General features: G+C 36.3%; 1 protein-coding gene across 1 annotated transcript in view; it reads left to right on the top strand.

The window, feature by feature from the left end:
- Positions 1–24,555, top strand: part of Ubr1 (Ubr1 ubiquitin ligase) — a 63,206-nt gene extending 38,651 nt beyond the window's left edge. The window contains 10 exon segments of the mRNA XM_067132573.1: positions 10,403–10,601; positions 13,315–13,611; positions 14,468–14,692; positions 15,238–15,447; positions 15,588–15,752; positions 16,066–16,319; positions 16,676–16,864; positions 17,623–17,839; positions 19,333–19,480; positions 19,778–24,555. Of these exon segments, the coding sequence (XP_066988674.1) occupies positions 10,403–10,601; positions 13,315–13,611; positions 14,468–14,692; positions 15,238–15,447; positions 15,588–15,752; positions 16,066–16,319; positions 16,676–16,864; positions 17,623–17,839; positions 19,333–19,480; positions 19,778–19,977 (2,104 nt within the window). The 3' untranslated portion in view covers positions 19,978–24,555.
- The last annotated feature ends 384 nt before the right edge of the window (positions 24,556–24,939 follow it).

Raw genomic sequence — 24,939 nt, 5'->3', positions numbered from 1 at the left:
AAGTCAGTACTTAGTCAATTTTGCTCTATTGACTTATCTTTGGTTATCAGTTTACTAAACTGTTTTCCTTTTGATTATATTCCTTAAGCCGTTCTCATATTTATAAGAACGTCTTAAATTACTTTTCAGTATAGTTTAGAAATGTGTCCATGCCTGTTAACATCATCGCTCTTCATTTATGTTTATTTTCACGAAAGTCTTTTCGTACAAATCATAGCTTTTTCTTGTAATTTGAGTTTTTCTCTGTATTTTCCAAATTACGGTGGATTCGGTTTCGTGACGAACTGGAGCTCTGCACAGAACCTTGGGTTTTACAGACCATAATTCAAGGAAGTGCATCATTCGGTCTCTTATGCACTCTTGTTTATGTCTCTCTCTCTCTCTCTCTCTCTCTCTCTCTCTCTCTCTCTCTCTCTCTCTCTCTCTCTCTCTCTCTCTCTCTGGTAATATCGCTTAGGATAGATCAGTTGGGCGGCTGGCGTTCCTTTAATCGGAAAGTTAGTGTTCTCCAGATTTTTCGTGATTTTAGGGACTTTTAAAGATACCGTGGATTCTTTTAGGCTTAATCTCTGTATCAACCTCCCCCCCCCCCTTTTCGTTAATCGAAATAGACATACTCATGAATATTACGCGATGAAATGAAATATACTGACATGTTTTAATTGTTCACGAGAGCGTGAAGTCTTTTTACCCCCTCGAAATCAGTGTAGGCATTAATTGCACGAATAATAAGTTAAATTGATTGAAAATAGTCCCTTACTTGCAAAATTTGGGAAAATTATTTAGCTTTTTCCACGACTTGTCTATCATCCCAAGTCCCCTACATGCATGTGGTATATTAGTCAGACCTGGTTGTATCCTACTTAGATTTGCATAAAGGGAGTTTGTCAGTCCGAAAATGTGCATTTGCTTTATTATTATGGGTCCAAAGTCCGTAGATTCTGGTCAAAGCTTTTAACACTGGCAATAACTTTGGAGCTATAAGTTAAAGAGACCAGCTATTTAGGGTGCGCATGAATAGGTATGATCCAATCATAAAACATGAATAATTATTTTGACTGGAGTGTTCAGTTATTCCTGACAGAATGCCAAGGAATTATTTTTAACCGTGAGGCCCACAAAGTTACGAGTCAGTATTATTGGCGAATATAAATAAGGAATCCTTATGATTCCAGTGTTATTAGTGTACGTAACGAGTGAAACTAATGTATGGGAATTACGCATGAAGTGAAAAGTGCCTGGGGGTCATTTTCCCCCCCTTGTCTCACGCATCCAACATAACCTTGAAGAAACAGTTGGAACGGGGGAGGTATAGGTAGTCTCGTGTGGCAATTTGGAGTCGGCCCTCAAGTAGAAAATGCCTCCGAGCGGTTGGGAATGACGTTGTAGGACCCCTAGGGAGGGGAGGGGAGGAAACGTCAAGGGGGAGGGGGGGGAGGAGTCTGGGCTTGAGGTTAGAGGCACTTCAGGTTATGTCATGGCCCGCGAGAGAGAAAAGAAACAGTCGGTTGGATATGATCGGTTGGGGAAAGAATTTCCAGACTTGAAAGAGTTCGCTTTTCTGTGTGTGTGTGTGTGTGTGTGTATATGTACTGTATATATAATGTATGTATGTATGTTATGTAAATAAAGACGAAATCCACGAAGGAAAGAGAAACAACGGAGTGCTGCAACGCCTTTCGACTTACAGTCCTTTACGTAGCAGAGTGAAGAAATATAAAAATGAGTTTACAAAGAAAGGTCATATAAATGACAGTTGGAAAAAAGGAAAAAATATGTACCTGAAATCCAACACAATGTGTTTGTTAACAGTATATAACTTCTTTATTTTACAATTGCCGTTCATCAGTAATATAATTTATTATATAATATATATATATATATATATATATATATATATATATATATATATATATATACACACAGTATATATAACTTCTTTATTTTACAGTATATAACTTCTTTATTTTACAATTGCTGTTCATCATAGCGAGTCCCCGCATATTTTGTACCGCCGAATAAACTGAAAGTTTAGTAACTTTTGGTTTTAGTGTTTGCTGAACTCTAAAAAAGAAAAATTAGCAGTAACTTTTGAAAAGAAAAAGATTAGCTGTAACTTTGAATGTTAAGTTTTAACAGCGGTTTGTAACAGCTCTCGTGAAGTTTAACATTTTCACTGAAAACTTGAGATGCTTTTTAATTGAATTTCGTAACATCCTTGGGACCAGTAAACAAAAGTAAAAAACAGTTAGAGACGGATGAGGTTATTTGCAGGAAAGCGCAAGGTTGTATAATTTTAGATAATCTAATCTTAAATATAATTATTGACTTATTAAACGAGTTCGTCCATTTTGCCCTTATTCATAGTCAATTTACCGAAAAAGGTCATTGCAAATTTTTTTTTTGGAAGCTTGCCAGTCAAATGGGCCAAAGAACACATACCCAGTATTTCGTAACAGCTTCGATAATTATTCATGACCTCTGTATACGCACGTTTCACTTCCACATGCTGCAAATAACGAGAACCTTATTTCAAGACTTTTTTTTTTTTTTTTTACTTAGTTTCTAATTTTAGCCTTAATTCCACGCAAGGTGGTTTCCTGAAGCCCCGAATACTACTGAGGAAATTGTTGTGACTTTCATTTCGTTTCTCGTTTGCTTGCTTGCACCTGCGGTCATGGCGGGGGGGGGGAGAGTTGGTGCTTGTGCTCACTTTCCCTTTCTCTCTTTCTCATAGTTTGTGTTTATTATACTGTCTCCATTGCGTTCCCTTTTCCCTCCAGGACTGTCGTGTTTATTGCTTTTTAATTTCTTGGCGTTCTCTTTCTCTTAAGTTTTGTTCATTTATTCTATTTTTAGTTGGGATTGTATTTCATTTACTTTCTCATTTTATGTTGTTTTCTCCTACACTTCCAGTGTGTGTGTGTGTTTTATCAAATCCTCTTGGTCTTCGTTAATTTTTTAAATCCTTTCCTTACCGGGTTAACTGTTATCTATAATGCACAATTCAGCTGTTAGTTTGCGCACGTGTTCTGTTCATCCTGTAACCTATTCTCTCGATGCCTTCTGAAGAATCTTCATGAACTTTTGCCTTATTCCCTCTTCTGCAGCTCCTTCTGTCGGCGGTTCCTCGCACATATGTCTTGTAATAGATTTGAATTTGCACTTTCACAGTGGGGACGTGCTTCAGTGACCGTTTTTTTTTTTTTTTCCTGCACATCTTAGCTTCAGATTTCTGTACCATATTCAGATTTTGTGTTTAGATGTTTTTGTTTTTCAGTTTTATACGTGTTTCCTGGCTCTCGAGTAGTGCATGCGTACGTAACCTTATATATATATATATATATATATATATATATATATATATATATATATATATATATATATATATATATATATATATATATATATATATATATATATATATATATATATAAATATATATATATATTAATGTATGTGCGTTTCACAGTTATTATTTATAGCTTGTTTCTTATATCACGTCATCTGACCCGTAACGAACACAAAGGCTCGATTACGATTGCATGACATAAGGTATATGCTCTCGATTAATAAAGTTTTCACTCCTCGAATAGACAAGAGCACTTTTAGAAATCCTAAAAAAAAAAAAAACATGGTGCAGCCGATCGCTACATTCATACATCATCAGAAAGGATTCGCGGACGCCGTATTCCTCGTTACTCGCATCCTAGGGAAGGGCAGGGTTTCCCACCCCGTAAAGTGATTTGAAACGACGTGCGAATTGCATACAAGTGGTGGTACATGACGACAAGTAACAAGAGGGGGAATGTAGGTCATTCTGATTTGAAGTGCAGTAAGGGATGGGCTCTGTTGAGCCCAGATGTTTGCTATCCTTTATTTTTTCATCGTTTTCTCAAAAGGAGAAGGTTGAATCTGTTGGGTTTCATTGAGGTCGTATTTCGTTGTATATTTTCGTGAAATAATGTTAAGGAATACGTCTGGAACTTGAGAGAAAATCTGGGGAAAAGTTGTATTCTGTCAGTGAAACCGTCTGAAAACTAACGATGTTTAAAATAAATGCTGGGAATATTTACATAAAATCATGCAGCAATAATGTATAGTATAAATCTTAGATAAAAGCATCAAAACACCTTTCTGTTTTCCCATAGCAGGGAAAACTAAAGCAAAACATGTTTTTAAACAAAGGAAACTGCAAGGCGAGTTGACGAATAAGGTGCTTTCGTAAAACTGTTTTAATTTATCAAGTTTTACTCGAAGGTAAAATTGAATATACTGTAATGTAATTTCGGAAATTTTAGAGGCAGCAGTATTGCCAGAGTCGTTAATTGGTGAGTTCTTTGAACTACACAGACCTGAGGATTGTTGTTACCAACATCAACATCTGCAAAATAATAAGGTACTGAATGGCAGCGTCAGGAGAGGAAGTTGACCCACGGGCCAATCACGTCCCACTTGTGAATGGTGAAAGGAGAGATGCCAAATGTCACTCGATGATTTCCCAGGCTCCTAGGCGGGTACTGGATATTCATTGTAGTATTTTAGTACACCGGACTGGTTTGAATTAAAATCAGATGTATATCTGGGAGGATGTAATAATGTTATATATATCTATATCTATATCTGTATATCTATATATACCTGTATATATACACACACACATGCACTTGCATACATAATATTATATGATATGTAGAATCTACTGGTCACTTTTTGCCAGATCCGTATGTAATTATAATAGCCACAATCCCCTCATAGCTTCTAGACGATCTTGCATGCACGTACATACACGCACATACATACATACCTAGTATACATGCTTGTATATCACAAAGGGTAATCCACCACGACAAACGCCGCTCTCGTGGGAATCTGTGGAAACGGCCAGAGGTTGGTTGAAGGGTAAAGCTTATTTTTTTATTTTTTACCTCTCTATGGTTACATCTCGTCGTCGTCGTTGTCCTTGGATGAAAGTGTGCGCTGAAGCTAACTTCCCGTTACCTTATTTTGTTTACGGGGAGAGAAGATAAGGCCGTTATTGTGACCCCCTTTTTATCATTAGTTCTTTTCCTTCTTCCAAGTCGTGACTGGAAAAGAGATTCCATTAAGAACGTGCGCGCTTGCGTCTGGGAATGTGTGAGAAGCTTCGCTGGGTTCAAGGATAGTGTCCCCAGGTGGGGTGAATCTTCTTCCTATTCGGTTTCAGGAAGTCGGCTGTGAGAGCTGTCGTGTGATGAAGGGGTAAAAAAAAAAAACCAGGTTCGTGACGACGGCGTCGCTCGAGAGAGAGAGAGAGAGAGTTGTAACTAGAAAATGTGATTGTTTTTTATACGCTTTTCATTATGGCTTAAGAATATGATTAGTTTTATTATAACCATAATATATGAGACTTTCAGTCGAGAAACATGCCAAGCGCCATCCTGGGCCAAGGTATTTTAAATTTATTTTTCGCTGGTTTTATGCTTGTACATCACAGATCCGTCTTCAATATTTTACAAAATGGATTACTGCGCGCATGCTCAGTACAAGCGAATGTGATAGGCCAGAAGATATAATGAAGTTTGATTTTTTTACGCCAAAAGATAGGATTTCATTACCAGTAGGTGTCATAATACTGTATATTAATTGAATGTCAAATGAAAGAATACAATCATCGAAGTTAAATTTATTATATTTTGAGGTCGCGAAGTTGGAATTGTGATGAGATTTGAAGTTCTTGGAAGACGAAACGATAAAATATTAAAATTTTGAGTAGTTTGGGATATTTTTATTTTAAGTAATTGTAGGGTCAAATTACTTAGTCTTTTTCAGGATCGTGAGATGGATATAAATTATTAATTGAAGTTTTTTAATACAAAATTGCAATTTTTTTCAAAAATAAGTATCAGAACCTTACTTTCAATTGCTCTGAAGATAAAATGTTTGAGGTTCATAAGTTAGAATTACGTCATTTCAAGGTTTCTAATAAAAAGCTTACACACATTTTTTAGTTCGAACTTGGTGTACCTTGTAAATGTCAAAAGTGTGAAATCTTTTCACGCGAATAACCAAAAACGGAATCACTGTATCTTTCGAAGTTCTGTCAAGACCGAATCACATTGTTCATAGAATCGCGAAGATGCTTCCTCTTCTATGACTCACAGGTTCAGAGGATAGGGACTCTGGGTGTCCTTGAGGTGATGATGATAGTGCACTTCCCTCCTTCTTCCTTATTTTCTTTCTTCTCCTTTTCTTCTTCCTCCTCCTCATTTTCTTCCTTCTCTTTTCCTTCTGCTCCTCCTTTTCTTTCCTTTTCTCCCTCCTTTTCTTCTTCCTTCTTCTCCTCCTCATTTTCTTCCTTCTCCCCTCCTCCTTTTCTCCTTCTTCCTCTTCCTCCTCCTTTTCTTCTTCCTCCTCCACCTAATCCTCCTTTTCTTCCTCCTCCTCTTAATCCTCCTTTTCTTCTTCCTCCTCTTAATCCTCCTTTTCTTCTTCCTCCTCCTTCCCTTTTCTTGTTCGTCCTCCTCCTCCCCTTTTCTTCTTCCTCCTCCTACTCCCCTTTTCTTCTTCCTCCTCCTCCTCCCCTTTTCTTCCTCCTCCTCCTCTTTTTCTTCCTCCTCCTCCTCTTTTTCTTCCTCCTCTTTTTCTTCCTCCTCTTTTTCTTCCTCCTCCTCCTCTTTTTCTTCCTCCTCCTCATTTTATTCCTCCTCCTCCTCCTCCTCCTCCTCCTCCTCGTCTTTCCTTTCGAAGTGACGAGTTAAGCATCATTGGTAAATCACAATCGAAGGAAACGCCCCTCCATAACTCTTCATTGCAGTAAAGGAACGCTGAAGGGCATCTCCGGAAATGGATGTTGGAGACTTGTATTTTATGGTCTTGTCTTTTTTTTTCTATTGTGTATGGGAGGAGGGGAGGTTGTGGGGAGGGGGGGGGCGATCTCTGGGATCCTATGTGACGTGGAGACTCGAGTGGAAGGCGTAAGTAAAGACGAGGTAACTTTCTGGGAAGAGATTTGTCGTTATACTGAAATAGATTTTTTATTTATTGCAAATTGGCAGTTGATACTCTATTCATTATGTAGTGTTCATTTCCAACTCTCACCCTGAATGACATTCGTAGGTTAGCGTATTAATTCTGTATTGCTCCGTTTATTAGGTATGTGCTGCTTATTCCTAACTTAGATTTGGTATTCATTATTACTTTACTTTATCGCTCCTTTCCCTACGTCAGTTCATATTTATAATGGCAGGTGGCGAGTTATGACAGCAATTTTTCTGTCATATTTATGTGGCTCTCCGAACGCAGACGATTTCGTAATATTAAACGACAATATGCCAGCACCTGTGTTGGAAACCGTTCTTGTGACCTTTTTTCTTATGGAGCGGCGCAGTTGCAAACTGTCACGTAATGCGTGATTGCTGTAACGAGGTTTTTTTTTTACGTCTTGTGATCCAAAGTAGTGAACGGGATTGGGTCTTTGTGGGTCACTGTTTTGCGAAACTTTTTGCAAATGGTCCCGAGGTTAGTGTTACTTACATCGTGTGAGTGAGAAATAACTGCACTTAATATTTTATCACTCAGAATGTTTCCCAAGGCTCAAGCGAAGACGCAGAGCAATCCTACCCTCAAACAGTTCACCGTGTGTTTTAATGATTTACTTACATATTTTATCTGTGTATTTATTATTCGTTAATTTATTTTTCTTTTTCAATAACTGATCTCTTCTTTCTGCATTTCTTGTTACCTTCTGTTACTTCGTTCAAATGAACGCCATATTTGTTGGAAGCTTTGAATTTCAGGTCAGTGGCTTATGTGGGCATGTTCCATATGAATAGTGTTCATCTTTTGAATAATAAAAATAATAATAATAATAACATACCTTTCCTTGAAGGTTGAAAATACTATTTCACGGAGTTTAAAGTACACACACCATGAAAGTATACAACTTTATTGCAGGTTTTTAAATACGTCTTAGAAGTATACAACTTAATTGCAATTTTTTAAAGATTTTTAAACAAGAAATTATTTTACGAGTTTAAAACCCGTTACGAAATGAAGTACAGCCTTTTCATTTTCTTTGGGCCCTTGCATACCTTGCAACAGTAAATCCTGTAAATCACAAACATTGCCAATTGCTTTAAATTCGTGGGAATCGTGGGAGCGTACATGTTGTTATGCTTAAACCCTCGAGGGCGATTGTCCGTGATATTTACCAAGATGTGACGTGAATAGTGTTTTATGTCATATGCTAGCTGTGGCCTCCTGTCTTCTTGTGCGTGTGTGTGTGTGTGTGCTTGTGCGTGCGTTCGCGTGCGTGTGTTTTGATGGGGGTGGACAACACACGCCTCATTCACTCATTCAATCTTTCTCGTGATTTTAACATAGAACCCCCTGTAGCAAATGCTTCCAAAACATTAGCTGCTGCATATATGCATATATATATATATATATATATATATATATATATATATATATATATATATATATATATATATATATATATATATATATATATTGTGTGTGTGTGTGTGTGTAAAATCAGTAATGCTTCACGACAAAATACACAAAGCCTTGAACAAGTGTAAGGAGGTGGACGGATGTGTGGTGAAGCGGGCATATGATTAGGAAGTCTTGTGGACAAAGGGAGGGGGAGGAGGAGGAGGAGGAGACTAATCATTTGTTGAGAAAGGCTAATGAATGTTCAGGTAGCTCTATTATGGCGTTGAATAGAGTGGGTTGATTCCTTGAATTGATCAAAGGGACAAGGGCTGTGGTGATGAGCTTTTTGTGTATGTAGCGTCTTGACAGATCAGTGGAATATATCTCCACAAGATTTCATTCATGATTCAGGTGTTAAAAAGGATTAATATCATATATCAATATATTTATGTCTACTTAGATTGGTGGTGACTTCTACAGCTTTGTCTTAATTATTTTCATTTCTCTTTGGAGTTGAATGTCTTATGAAGCGAATATCGTTGAAAAGAAGGTATGAAAAGAAAAGGTTGCGGAATCATTGCCGAAATATCTTCGCTTTCGATGGCGAAATCGAGTAGCCTTCAACATGTCTCTTACGACTTTTGAAAATGACGCGACCTTTCCCTTAAAAAGTTCTGCGCCTGCGCCTCGGGCCTCTGCCAGAGGTGATGACTAAGCGTTTCTCTTTCCCGCTCGCCCCGCTACCGCTGAATTCGAACCATGTAGGTAATGATCCTCTCTCTCTCTCTCTCTCTCTCTCTCTCTCTCTCTCTCTCTCTCTCTCTCTCTCTCTCTCTCTCTGCTTTGCGCATGCTCGGCAGTCACTCATGGCTTGCATTTGTATTGTTGTAGTTTTGTTCTGTAGGTATATGAGGGTTTATTGTCATCATTAATTACAGGCACAAGTTAAATCCTACTGGTAAGAATGGTCGATTTAACTTGTTTTTCGGATGACTTTGAATTGAAGTTTGTCGATATCGTCGTCTTTGTGATTGCATTTGGGTTGCGTTTATTATTGTTACTCTCTTGGTTTTTGCCAGTTTTGGGCGAACACTTATCTTTAACTTACGCCCCAAGGCCCCTTTCGACTTACAAGTACCTGTTCAATGTTTGCGAGTGAAAGTTAAGCCGGGTTGGTTTTTTCAAGAGTGCTGAACTGGTTTTTAATGATATTGCAACTCGTAGTGTTTTCTTTCGTGTCATTTTTACTTTTCGTATATGCGTAAATTGTATTATCTTCAAGGTAACAACTTGTAAATATATTATGTTTTTCAATCCAGTCTTGATAAGTCGAGAAATATTGGTGGTATTTAAACTACAGTCCTACGGTGCTAGATCAATTGATAGATTTATAAAGGGAATAACAATAGGAAGAAGAAACTTGAGACCATAAGAGATAAACATGAAAATAATAATTTAGGAATGTCAGTAATTCCTATGATTGAAAGATTAGGTGAAACTTTTAGTGTAAAAAACTGGTAATGCCATTTAAACAGCTTAATATGCTTCATTTGCATTAGAATAACATAATTGTGCAAAAAATTTTATTAATATTAAGTTGTAGCGTTGCTTATTACGGATTCTTGGGGCTTGGGGAATTATATGGCGGGGAGTGGGGGGGGGGTTTAGCACCTTTAGCTAAACACTTTGGTTAGAAAGTGGGAAGATAAATGGTAATTATTATTTTCGTCCCTTTACTTTTATCGCCGTAAGGCTCTCTTCTTCAGTGATTTAAGGGGTAACTATGATATCTTCCTTTTTTCTACTCATAGTTTGGCCTCTTAAAATGATAGTACTGTTTTTTGCCTATTTTAATATCAAAATTAATTTGACTTTAGATTTCATGTTTTATAAAGCAGATTTCATTCTCTCTCTCTCTCTCCAAGATAGTTACGTCTTTGTGTATTGATGTATTTTAAGTAATGCTAAATTTCTTCGATTTCAGATTCCGTCAGAACCTGAGCTTCGACATAGAGAAGTCCGAATACTTGTGTCCACTCTGCGAGGCCCTTTGTAACACGGCCCTGCCTTTGCTTCCTGGGGTGACCTACACGGCCGCCAAAATGCGAAATTCCCAGGACCTGCCACCAGCCATCTTACTAGTGGATTGGCTGAAGGGACTGCAGGCTGTGCTCAAGTTAAAGGTTTGTTTTTTTGCTGATCCTTTTTCGAGTTTCCATCAGGCCCTCCCTGGCTGTATAAGGATATAAGGTTGCCTTTCCCCCACTGGCCTCTGCATTCAAGTTATTTGCCTTATCTAATATTCTCTGTCAGTAAATTTTATTTCTCTTTCATTGTAATTTCGACTGCCTGCATGGTTTACGATTACGTTCGTTAGTATCACTGCTTGTGTCGTTTGTTTTTGTCATAGATACAGATTATTTTTTGTTGATTCTATGTTATTGTTTCTGTTAGTTTTTGTTTTGCATTTTCATATATTCGTAATTTGACGACATTCAAAATGAACACGGAAGGGATGCTGGCTCATCTTTATTTGGTTCACTTCAGGATGGTACTGAAAATAGAAGTCTTTGGGGTGCATATGTGGGTGCAGATATGTGTATGAGAGTGCAGTTGTTCGCAAATGTGCGGATTGTTATTGCTGTAATTTTTTGTTATTCATCAGTCAACTTTTAAATGTTTCTCTGTTAAGTTTGTTTTTGGTCAGTTTATAAGAAAAGGACTCGAGAGCTATGTATAAATGAACGTGTATATACACAGCACATTCACACTATTTATTCTTAGGTTTTTGTTGCTTCTGAGTAATGAATATTACAATAAAGAAAGCTAAAGTAATTGCATTGCAGTTAGATGGAGAGACTATGAATCCTAAGTTCTTCATATTTTCAATTGGTTTCTACATTACTGCAAATTTTTGAAATCTCTCCCATATACTTCCATTTCCCTTGATCCCAAAAACTTTATTGCTGGATTGTAACTTACTTCTAGGTTAGGCAACACTTTCTTCTTCTTTTCCTTTGGTGCTTAGCATACTCGCATCACCAACGGAAAGTATTTGGTTTCATTCCTGAGAGAGCTGTAGAGCTTAAGGGAACCTTTCAGAAATTGTTTTCATCTCTGTTCACCTAAGCAGCGAATTGAGGTGCTTGGTATCTAAATAGCTACCAGTTAACTAATTATAGCTAATTGGTAGCAAAGTGGCTAACGTTGTGGTAGAAGTTTTTTTTACTCATTTGGTTCATCCTGGTCGACCATTGCCTAGTTTATCCCCCGAGACCAACCCCAGTTATAAAATATACATATCTTATGGGTGTGTGTGCGTGTTTGGGGGACCTGATGATGGTTATTAGTGAAGAGAATAAACTGGAATAACACATGAGTGATTTTAGTTTTTATTTTAGAGTGTGGGCTTCAGATTCATTATACTGTATATAGTTATATCCATCTTTCTGTCTTATATGTCAGAGGAAAGGAACAGTCCATCCTGATCTTTAAAAGTTGGAGGAATATTGAGAGAAATGCAATGGGATGAAGAGCCTTTCAAGGCTGGACAGTAGTGTAAGAATAGTTGCACCCTGATAAAGCAATCCTAGGGTTACAATTCTTTTGACTGCCACGTAGCATGAATTTGTGATATTCCCAAAGAGGAACAAAACAGCAGATACCTCTGTGCCTTTTTGTAAAAGCAGATTGTTCTTTATTAAAACCTTTAACATAGAAATTTCATGATACATTATTACTGCAAACAGGAGCCACTGGATTTAGCAAAGAATTAATGGAAAATTGGACCTTGAAAGGATGATGGGAGTGCTTGGTTAGTTATGAAAAGTTAATGGATTTTTTTTTTGTTAAGGTTTTAGGAACAACATGAATATAGTATTCATTTTGTCTTTGTTCCTGTGGAAAGCTGCTTTTGTTTTGAAGCTATGTAGAGACAGTTACTGGGAAGAGTTACTTGAAAGCTGTGGAGTTCATGTGGTTGTCTTTTTATTTCTGATTTGTTGGGTGGTTTAAACTTTGTGGCAGTGAATGTTTGTTCTTTTGCTTTTCATTAGAAATCTTCCAGCAGAAAGTACTGCTCACAAATACTGGCAGACCTTAAATACATATTTAGTTACGATCCTTCATCTTGTTACCTTTTTTTTTTTTTGGTGTGTATGTTGTTACCTTTTTTTTTTGGTGTGTATGTAATTTAAACCTTGAAAGCATAACTACTACTACTGTATACAGGGGTCATTTTTTTGTGAACTTTCTGCTCTAATTGTTAGAGTAGATGACAGGAGTACTGTTGATTTTGCAAAAGTGTTCCATGAAGGTTTTGGTGATAAGCTGTTTGAATTTACCTTGGATGCTTTGGTGAAAAATAGATTTAATATTAATCATAAGTTTTTGGCTGTCAGAGCATTGTTTTTTATGGTGCTACTGTGGTTAGTTTGTACAATTTTTACCATGAAAGGTAATGCATGAAGTTCTTTTACTTGTGCAGTATGAGAAGTGAATTACTTATAGTGTGAACTATAATGGTGTTTATCTACTAATACAGTAATTATAAGATGGTTTATTGTGATTGTGTAGGAATGATTTTTCCCACACTGTTTTGGAGTACTGTACTTACAATTGCACACAACATCTTCCACAGACTTGCTCAGATTTTACGCACATTTATACATTGTTGATAGAATAAGCAAACCTGAGGAAGAATGTGACTGATCCAGAAACTTTGGCTTCAAAAGGATTCATTGTTACTTGTTTTGATTTTGTTAATCATTTTACTTGTTATGGTATTTAGCAATAAAAAATTTATTGATCATGAAAGTAAATATCAGAAGTTTTGAGGCCAAAGTCCCATTGTACTTGGTGTGTCGAGTGTTTAACTGTGTTTTGCATGGTGTGCAGACTGTCGTGATGTCAGGAGTACGACCAGATGAGGAAGGAACCTCCCAAGATGACGTGGACATGGAGGCAGCACAACAGGGAGGTTCGGTAGTAACCTCAGGGGCTGTGGCTTCATTTGGCATTACCGTACCGGCAACAGCAGGCTCTGTGGGTGGTGGGGGGAGTGCCTCAGTTGTAGTATCTAGATTAGTCCCAGGGACTGCTGCTGTAGGTCGGCATCAAAGCCAAGGGGCAGGGGGGCAGAGGGGTAGGCCACCGCACTGGCCAAAATTACATCACCACAAAAAGCATAAAAAGGTACTTTTATTTTGTGTTTGAAGTTCAGTTTCTGTTTCGTTAAACTTCCAGATACTTGCTCAGTACTTTTAAATTTTTATAGTTGAACTTTTTTTTTTTTTTTTTTTTCTTTAAGAACATGGTACATTTTTTCTTTTACCTTCCCAAATATCCACTCCAGACCAAAAGGTAGGGTGTAACAACTGGGATATACTTTTAAACCACGAGATTTTGGTGACTGTTTTATGAAAAAAGAAAAAGTTTACCTGGTCTTGCAGGCATGGTTTTTCTGACAAAATTTTATTGTATACAGTATGTATACTTTTAATAATTTCTCAGTGTATATCTAATTTATGTATTTTAATTTTTGCTGCTGTGTTTTCTTTATTATATAATCACAGTACATTATTAGAGTGGAACTTCATTGTCTAAGTAGTATATTCCCATTAAATGGGAATTACCACAACTTGTATTCAGAAGCTCTTGGAAAAAAAAAAAGTTATGTTTATCATAGATTGTAATGTAAATTCATCGACTGTAAGGGTAATATCATGAAGGGAACTCTGCATGGTAGCATTATTTGGTTTTGGCTGTAGCCATGAAGCCAAGTTTTTTCATATACTACATGATTGATGAAACTTAAAAAAAATACTACATGATTGATGAAACTTAATTTTTTTAAGCAATGCATACAACAAAAAATCCTAATACATATTGTATTTCATTTTAATTTTTGAAGTATACAATGCACTTGCATTCATGTTTAAAGTATAGAATGTGTTTGCATTCATGTTTTAAAGTATAAAATGCATTGTTCATTAATGTTTAAAGTATACAATGCACTTGCATTCACCTTTCTACCCTCTGTTTTTCATAGGGAGGAGATGGAAAAGAAGAAAAAGACGAGTCACAGAACTGTGCTGAGGGAATTTGGACATCGGCTCCTTTCCCTAAAGTCAGGCTAGAGATCATGGCTTCATCGTCACTTGAAGCTGCTGATACATTTAGCTATCTGTTCAACCATCCAGGGTCAACTACCATACCAGTGATAGAATCCCATACATCAGACATGATGGCAAATTTTGCACATGCCGTTTATATGGTATGTATTTTCCGTTAGAAACTGATGTTCTTTTTATTTTTTACTGAAAACTTCTTACTTGTTATATTTCAATTCGAAATTATGTTCAGAAACGACGCTATCGTGATTAGTCACATTTTGGAATTAAAAGTATTTAAAGTGGTTTTGTAAATTAAAAACTAACTTTTGAGGTCTGTAGATCCTGTTAATTGACCATGTTCATAGCATTTGCCCCCCTTTTATTCTCTTAATAATCAGGCCATGTCATTTTTTTCATGGAATCTCTAACTACATACGGCAGGGCTAAGAAACGAAGTTTCATTCATTGAAGTTATCTGGTTTGGTGGTTTTTATGATTTGCTTAATTCATTTAAATTAGGAATTAGTTTCCAGTATATTATGACCATGTCATATTTTCTTCCATGTCATTTTTTCCTCTTAAATTAAGACATTGTTGAAAATGAGAGTATGAATGCCATATTTTTCCATCGCCCATTTTCCTCCCAACCAGGAATTGACTTCCAGTAGAATTATAACTTATTTTTTCTTTTCTGTCTTCCTTACAGCATGGTTTAGGTGTGAACCCCAACTTTTCTAGCAGAAGAATTCCTTTAATGGTGTGGGATACTGTCGCCTACACCATTCACACACTGGAGCAAACACAGCGTAATGCAAACCGTGCCCTTCTTACAGCGCTGTCGTCTCGTCAACACGATTGTTTGGCTGCCCTTGTGAAATTTGCAGCTCATGTGCCATCTTGTGTTAAGAAGAAGCAGGTTAGTTTGTTACTGCTTATCTTCTTTATAGTTGGTATAACTTTCCAGTATATATAAATGTACCTGTTACTTAGCTGGGATGTACTCTCTCCGTTTCTATATTCCCAAATGTAATTTCTTCCTTTTATCCTCTCACACAGCACATTGAAGGAGCGAGTTTGCGTTTGATAAGTGTGGTCTTTGAAGGTGGAGAGTCTGCGCCTTGTTTCTTAGAATGGGATACATTCAGTGTTCTTGTGACCCTGAGTCTAAGCTTACCATCGATTTTCCCCAACATTCAGGGAATGGCTATTGGCTCTGCTCAGGTAAGCAAGTTGAAAGAATTTGATATGTTTATATTTTTTCATTGTAGGTTACAGAAATAATTCCCATGCACTATTTAGGAGTTGTTGCAAATTTCTTATTGTATTACAGTAAGCTTGTCTTGATCCCCGAAGTATTGCTTGCATGGGTATAAGCATAGATCTATGATTGGGAACTCATGATAATGCAAGTGTCAAAATTTTTGTGAATTCATTCTTATGTTGGTTTTATTGTTCTGGAAGCTTGCTTCTCAAATCAAGAAGCCTTCTAGACTTGTTCGGTTTGAATCTTCACGTTTATGATGTTTGATTGCAGGACCTGTACCTCCTCCAAGTGTGCTTCTTAGCTCATCTTGTACAACTTCTCATCACATATGAGCCTCAGACTACTGAAATGGACGTTGATCTTGACTATGATTCTAATGAACTTGGTGAAGAACAAAGCAGCAGCGGCACAAATAGTGATGCCTCGTGGCTGGTGTCTGTTTTGACCTGTTGTAGGGCATTAGCTAACTTATCCCCCTTGAATGTTGATCCTCAACACCTCCTTGACTATATCAAAGAAAATTGGTAGGTACTTTTTTATTTCTGTGTAATTGCAATGGGCAATATGTTTAATACACTTGACAGTTTTTACTAAGTGTACATAATAAAACTGACTTCCTTCCCTTATTGTTCCTTTAGGAGGGGTGGAAATATTTACTGTTCTATGCTGATTGAATCTGTATATATTTCATGGTAAAATCTTTAATTGTAGTTCCAATTTATGCCATTGCTAGATTTACTATGTACTTCTTGATTAGCTTGCCTTGGTCATATTTTTACTGATGTTAAATATCTTAATTGTAAGGGCCCAATTTTAGTAATTTTTTCTTAAGAGAAAGAAAATTATGTAAGTTACTATAACGTGTTTATTAATCTTACAGCTTGCCTTTCTTGAGATGTTGTGGCCTGTTCTTCCATTTCTTAACCGAAGTCCCAACTCCTGAGGAACTACAGTCATCCGTATGGGTACCAGAGTCAGAGTTCTACTGCCTTCTTCGATATCTTGGATTGTCTATGAATAGCCTTAGGTCAACATTTGACAATCCAGCATTAATGGAGCTAGTCAACAGGTACTGTATCTCTGTGGACATTATATTACATTACTTTGGGTTTTGTGTATCTTTGGGAAAAATTTTTATTCTTGTGTGTGATCTAGCATTCCCAGTTGTTCAGTGAAAATTTGACTTCTATTAAATTTTATATTCCAGATCTTAGTGTTAATGTTTTGTATTATGATTAGCTCATTTGCGCATGCAATAATACATAATACTGTACATAGACGAAGTACTACTATGCATCTTTGGACATGGTATCTTTTTTTGTAGTAATCTCAAACTACAAGTGTGGAATGGATGGAAAGCTGGTTGTCAAGTTGGAAATGTGACCGTTTTCAAATAGAATAGAGAAGGTATCATGTCCATAGTAATTTTTTCAGTTTATCAACTTGCATTTGCTAATATATTTGTTCTCTTACCATCATGTATGTAGCAAAGAAAGCTGAATAGTTCAGAAGATAATTTATTTTTCATGGATGAGTTGTTGGAACAGTTCCCTTTATATTAGCGTTACATCAGTCATAGAGTTGCCATCTTCCAGTGAGGTAAATTAAAAACTAATCTTGCTCTTCACTAATCATACTCTTTCTTCACAAGCTGGCTTTCACCAGTTACTGAAGTATATTTTTATTGTCTCAGGAAGCCTAAGAAATAACTAGTTACTTGTAAACCAGGGTCTTTATGGTTGGACAATGGTCTCTTGTAGAAGGTAGATGACAGTGGATGCTAATTTTGATATACACATTGATGACTTGTATTTCCCTTTTCTTCAGATGGTGTAGTGATAATCGTGTTGGAACCTTGGTAGCTGGTGCTGGTAGTGAAGGTTGTGTTCAGGCTTGGACGCGCATCAATCAGCTCGTCAGCCTGCCTCCAGACTACTCTGAATTGATCAACACCGTGTCACAGTTTCCATGTCCTGCATCTTCAGGGGATGACTCAAGAACGCCTACAATGTGTCTTGTATGTGGAAAAATGCTCTGCTCGCAGGTAAAGAGGAAGTGGACTTGGTTACCTATCTCATTATATAGACACTTGATAGCTCCTTTAAGTATCTTTTTGGAAGGTTATTCATTTAGTGTGTAAACAGTTTTGCCAGTGACTGAGGTACGTTTTTGCCACAGTGTGTATCAGACTTTAACTGTCAAAAATGACACCACACTTTTTTTGTAGGGGATTGGCTTTGCTCAGTCTTAACCTAGTGAAGTGTGTACCTTAGCATTCTGAGCACTGTAGTATAGTAAATTAGGAATGTCAACATTAACATGTAAGAAAGAAGCTACATTAAAGGAGAAATTGTGTAAAACTGGTGCAGCGTCTTTATAGAGATGTAACTTAGTGAAGTGTATACCTTATGGTTCCTGGATTACTGTAGGGAGTGAGGAATGCAAAAAAATACCCACAATAGAAAGTTTTGCTATATTGAAGGAGGAATTGGGTGAAAGGGCTGTGTTGGGTGTACTGTCTCTATAGATATAATCTAGTCAGGTATGTACTCCTGGCTCGTGGATTACCAAGTGAATGAGGAATGCAAAAAATTCACATGAAGAAAAGAGTTAGGTCTGGACTGCCAATAGGAATTCTGTGAATGATGAAAGCCGATTGTGGTCGTGGGCGTGCAGCATGATTGGGTCAAGTGCCTAGCAAAAATAACTTAAAAGGTGGACATCACCTATGTCCTTTTACTGAACCTAGACTGCACATCTTGTAAATGACAAGGACAAGAAGTTGAGCTGATTAACTTGCCCTTGGCTTGGTCTTGTTGACGGGAGATGGTGAACTTGGCTGTACTCATCGGCCTACAAGTACCCAGGATTGTGAGCCCAGCAAGTGCAACTGACAAGTTGAAATGGGTATTGCTACTTCCCTTGCATGCAGCTTGGCTGGGGTCACATGCCTTGCAAAAGGCAGCCAACAGATTATACATACATATAAGCTGAATAGATTTAGATGTTAGGGAAGATGGACAAAGTAAATGTCTTGTGCCTTGAATATGACCCCACTTAACTTCCTCTGTTCTTAGTTAACCTCAGGCACTTGAGCTGTAAATTGGATCCTTAGTTAAAATTTTACAGATTTTTCTTTTAACTCCTTGTTCTTGCCATGTAAATTGCAATTTAGACCCATGTAAGTGATGATTATGTAGAAAATGTGCTTTTTCAGGCAAGAAAAGAAGTGGAGTTGTTTGTTTTGTCTCCATTTGATATGAAAATGCATCTAGGATTTGTTTAGAACATGAATGTTGCCAGTACATGTGATTTTTTAAAGTCATTCTGTTTTGCAGATGTGTGTAGATTTTACTATCAAAACTGCAGCGTGGATTTGATATTAAGCGACATTTGTAGCTTCACGATTGTATATAAATCACGGTGTGATTAAAAAATGTCATATATTAAACTATATGCAGATTCTCTGGCATTATATTTATTTTTTATATTTTAATTTATTTTATTTATTGAAGTCTTTATATTTGCATGTTACAGAGCTACTGTTGCCAGACAGAATTTCCTGAAGGTACTCGACAGATGGTAGGAGCTTGCACGTACCATGCCCATCATTGTGGTGCAGGAACTGGTATTTTCCTAAGAGTGAGAGAGTGCAAGATTTTATTGTTGTCAGGAAGAATTAAAGGTTTGTTATTCTGTTTCCTTTTTGGACTTTTTTTTTTTTTTTTTTTTTTTTGTGGGATAACCACTTTACAGTAAGCTTTATTTTTAAAATTACGAAAGATCCTTTTCAAGCTTGGAACATAATGAAGTCCTTGTTTTTATCCATACAGCAGAAAAAAAAAACCCTTTGTAAGATGCAGAATCTTGTTCACTGGGACTATTTTTAAGATCACTTGATGTAACTGTAGAATTCTGATATTTTACTTGGAAATTAATGTAATGTCGGTTGTCAACCAATTGCTTTTAATTTCTTTCCCAGGATGCTTTGTCAATCCACCATATTTGGATGAATATGGAGAAACTGACCAGGGCTTGAAACGTGGAAATCCTCTTCATCTGGATAACACTCAGTACGGGCGATTGCATGCCATATGGCTTTCACATGCTATACCAGATACCATAGCCCATACCATGGAGAGTAATTCCAATGTTGTGGCAACTGAATGGCAACATCTTTAATGTTTGCAGCATTATCCTTATCACTGCCTGCCAGGACAGGGCCTTTCAATCCATTTTCAGTAAGGTTGGTGTGGCATTTGTTGTACATAATCATAAAATCCTGGTACACCTTCCTTAGACTTTGGTGGAATTTTTTGTATTTACTTTGGGGCTTTTGAAAGCCCATGCACCTTCATTGCCTGATTTGTCAAAATTTGTATGGTCAAATCATAATTCGTAAACAGCCCTATGTTCAGATCCTCTCTCTATGTTATTGTGGCTTGAAAGATCCTTGGCAGTTTTGTATATATGTACTGATTTATATAGGTTTGTAGCTGGAAAAAGGAAGTGTTCCTAAAAGTTTGGAGAAAAAATTCAACTGAAAGTTAGTAATGTGATTACTAATTATGAAGCTTATACAAATTTGTACACAAAATAATTATGGAATATTTACACAGTAATGTAGCATTTAATTTTTTTATTTGACATTTTAGTAGAAGTGTGGCCATATTCTTCTAACGTAGGTAATGTAGTTAGCGATTTGGTTTGTTATGAGTTTTCAACTACAAAAATTATATTGTTTAGAGGCAGAGTTATTAGTTATTTATTGAGTATTTATAAGCTTTTAAGTAAAGTTTCATTTTTTTCTGGAATGAATACATTTCAAATAACTGCAAGACCCTGAAGAAAGTTTGTTTGGTGCCATCACTTTTGTAAGTATTTTAAATTATTAGGACATTACTTGCAGTGGTCATTACGATTCTGATTAGGTAATTGTAACACCACACTGCTGTAAATCGATGATAAAATAATTTTACCAACTGTGCATGTTGCAATAAGGTATTGTCTGTGATACATTATCAAAAGATTGTGAGTGACTTGATCAAGATGATACTTTTTTATGGTTTTCAAAAAGTCTCTCTGACTCCCTTGGTGCTTAAAAATGATGATTATTGTAATTAGGCAGTAATTTTATCCATTTGTGTTCCTCTTGTATAACCAGTGATAGAGCATGAGGTGAGCAATCTCAGTGGTATAATAAATTACAAACATTTGAGACAGTGTAGCTTTTTTTAAGAACACAAGTCATGACCATCACATTAATTGTTTTAGTTTTAAGGAAGTTATAATAATGCATATTTATTGAGGAATCATGTTTTATTTTGCTGTTTAGCCAAAATGGTTAGTTTTTGAAAGGCAGAATACTTTTATCTTATATCTTAGAGGATTGTTCCTTGGTTTCATTTTTGAAATTTTGGGAAAAATCATATGCAGGATATTACATATATTTTGTTCTATATTCCTTACAAATGTGTCAATCCTAGTAGATGCACTGTACTTAATCTGTGGCAGCATTTCATAACTGAAGCTTTAATTTGTAGAATTTTCATAATTCTAATACCTATAGTATGTTCTGTGAAAATAAGACCCAAATACTTGCCAGTAACCATGACAGTGTTATTGGTTGTGATAGGTAGGAGTAGAGCTTGAAATTAAAAGGAAAAAAAAAAAGTGGAACATAATCACTCAGGCTTAAGTAAGCTGCCACATCCTTGTACAAAAAATTAGAGAATCTTCATATAGTGTCACATTCAGAGCACTGTTATTTCTGGCATCATATAAGGATGCTTATGTAGGGAGATTTTAATCTCTGCTGTAGATAGCAACTTGAAAGTTCAACTGTAAGCCTGGGTATACATATCGTGGCTCACAACTTGGAAATACGATCCCTTATTATTTCTTAAGGTTATTACTGTATGTGCCCCATTTTGTAAGATCATGAATCTTTACTGTATGTTATCTCTGTTTCTGGATGTGTGAATATTGCAATTCTACATTTGCCTTGTTTAAAGTGATTTTTTTACAAGAGAAATATTGTATAAAATTTATTTTCCAAAATATGTTGTGGGAAAATCTCTTACTAACAAAAGTAGTCTGTTTTTTTTTTTTTTTTCATTTATATTAATGCAGTAGATGTATTTCTCCAGCTCAGTGCATAATTAGGAGGGAAAATAGTAGAATGTTAATTAGTAGTAACAGTCCTAGCTTCAGCTAAATCCTTGTTTTAGAAAGAAAGGTCTTATTAAATGGACTGATTTTACACAACTTAATGAGATTTGAGAAAAATCCTTTATTCAGTGATGTAGTTTTTCCACAATAGGCCATTAACAGTGAAAAGTTCAATAGGTATAATAATCCTGAACGGGAAATATTAATTGATAATTTGTAGCTTGATACCTTGCCACTGTCAAGATTTTGATAAAGGCAAAACTGCTAATTCAAACGAATATAGTATGTGGTGCAACAGCCATGTCATGTAAGGAGGCTTGTGTGGAAAACCCAGGGTTAGTAAAAATGTGATATAAATAGTATTTTTGATGTGGGGTGGGAATTAAGGTCTTTAGTTTTATTCTAATTCTTTCTGTAAGATTTGAATTTGTCATACTGTGTATTCTCATTTGGATCTTAACATCGTTTTGACTTGTCTGTAATAATTTTCAGTCACATCAGTACCAGACTTCTGTAGGGCTCGCCCGAAGTGATAGGTGAAAATAAGAGTAAAGTCGAAGAAAGGAATTAGCAAAATGTGAAGAGGCATGGGAAAAGAGAGAGAGTATTGTATCTGTAGTAAATGGTTGTGATTTTAATAAGAAAACTATAGGTTTTGAATATAAAGTGGAAGGCAAAGGTTGGGAATAATTCCTAGCTTTTTTTTTTTTTTTTTTTTCAAACTTGGTCACTTTTATTGTACTGGCTGTGCCATTTTGCCACCTATGTTGGTACAACTCAACTTGAGCATGGTGAGCATTGATAGTTTTGAAGCCAAAAGTTTTACCATGAACTAGGTTTTAAGCAGAGTAAGCTTGTGTAGGACTGGTCATGTGTATGTGGACAAAGTAAAAGTGACTTGACTTTTGGCAAAATGAAAACTTACAAAGACGTTCGTCAAGCATTCACTGATCTCCACAACTATCACACAACCCTTGAACATCTCTGATGTTTGCTCAATTCTTTGGATATGGTATTAGTAAACAAGGACAAAGTTTATTTTAACTTGCCCATCAGTAGACCTATAAAATCACTGCCTGCCTACTTCATAGAAATTTTGTAGGTCAACCATTAACAGCAGTGTGTAGTAATATATGTAGGTAATCTGGTATGAACAACTTGGAATAATAGTAGCTCTGTAGGTGCATTTTAGAATTTTTTGGTTATGTATCTACTTACTAAATACATAAATCTGTTACTCATGGAATGGGCGATATGGATGTCTTTAATGTCACATACACCCATATGATATATTCCATAGAAGGTTGTTTCTCTGCATCATAACATCATCTCTAACCTTCTGACCCTGTCAGCATGACCTGATCATCTATGGTATCCTAGAATGAGAATCCATAAATTGTAATCCCTACAAGTGCACATCCATTTTCCTGAGTAAGTCAGTCGGTCTACTGTAGCTAAAAAGGACTAGTTATTTTTCTTTCAAATGTACTATATCTTTTATGGAAGCCAGTTGATGTTACACAGTTCATGGCAAAAGATGTGGTCTATACAGTACTATTTTATGACATGACTTTCACCAAGTTTAATTTGGGAAGTGTTTGGAATATGCTGACTTAACTAGGTTACTACTCCTTATTTTGTGACGTCTTAGGACCGTCACAATTTATTCCACGTGCTGTATTTTCTTATTACAATAATTACAAATTGGATCAAGGGAAGAAAAATCAGGATGAACATTCAGCTTGAAAGTTTTTGTTTTAGGCTGTTTGTGCACAGATGGACAAAATTGATGATTATATCCTGTGTGAAAAATGCTAGTTTTGTTATAATTTCACTTGCTACATGTCAGGATTAAGAATAATTTCTTTACTGACCTTTTCTCAGTGAGACAATTTTTGTAACCCTAATAATTTTGTATGGTAAGCAGCAAAATCGAAAATGAAAAGGAGTGGAGATTTAAGTATTCAGACTGCTATTGTGTGTATAACGCCTGTTTTCTTCCTTTAAATTGTGTTTTATATTATTGTACTTGTACATCAGTATAAGTGCAATGCCCGGTCATTACTATACTTGCATATTGCTTCTAATATTGCTATAAATGGCAATGTTATGATGAACGTTTATCTACGTTTCATGGGTATGATCAGCTTATGTCATGAGGGGGTTACAACAGTACAAGACTGAAGGGTTCAGTTGTTGAGTCAAGTACTAACTAATATTCCCATTAGATATTTTTGGCCCGACTTTTGATGTATGAGGTCATAAAAACCCAGTCATACTAAGTTAAGGACACTGAAAATGAACTGTATTGTTTAGGTATAGGGTTTTTTATACACAGGATCATTGCATAATACACTTGCCTAAACCACAACTTGTGTGCAAGTCTTTAGCTACAGTACATGATGGATTTTAAGGAACTTGTATTAATGTAATGTTTTTCTTTTCTATTATTGTTATTTCTCCAGAAAGAAATGCACTGGCTTGGCAAAAGCTGGAAGCATTCTGTATCTGGTATGTAGAAGCAACCATATACTTTAAAAGGAAATTCATTGTAAATTTCTTACATTATGTATATAAATTTTAATAATAGAACTCTTTAATTCAACCTCTGTCATTCTTTACTAGTAATTTGGAAGACAAATTGCAGGTGAGGCCACCCAGGTTTTTCAAATCAACAAAATATAACCAATTTTGTTAATTGTTAATGTAATTTGTATTTGTTCTGCCTGTCACTGAGTCGTCTCAGACTAAATACTAATGGTTGGGCCGACGGTTGCTGGCGACCTGGTTTGGCCCTGACCCTTCCACTGTGCTTGCTGCCATGTCTGCACACACTTTGCTGTATTGTCTCCCGTTTTCGCTGTGCTTGTCTTCACGTGTTACCATCAGATCGTGGCCCCACAAATGTTTCTCCCTTTGACCATCAGATCGTGGCCCCACAAATGTTTCTCCCTTTGACATTAACATACTGTA

This window comes from Macrobrachium rosenbergii, chromosome 31 (assembly GCF_040412425.1).
Source record: "Macrobrachium rosenbergii isolate ZJJX-2024 chromosome 31, ASM4041242v1, whole genome shotgun sequence".
Taxonomy (NCBI): domain Eukaryota; kingdom Metazoa; phylum Arthropoda; class Malacostraca; order Decapoda; family Palaemonidae; genus Macrobrachium; species Macrobrachium rosenbergii.
Note: the sequence above shows the minus strand (reverse complement) of the source record. Positions and strands in the feature narration are given on the sequence as shown.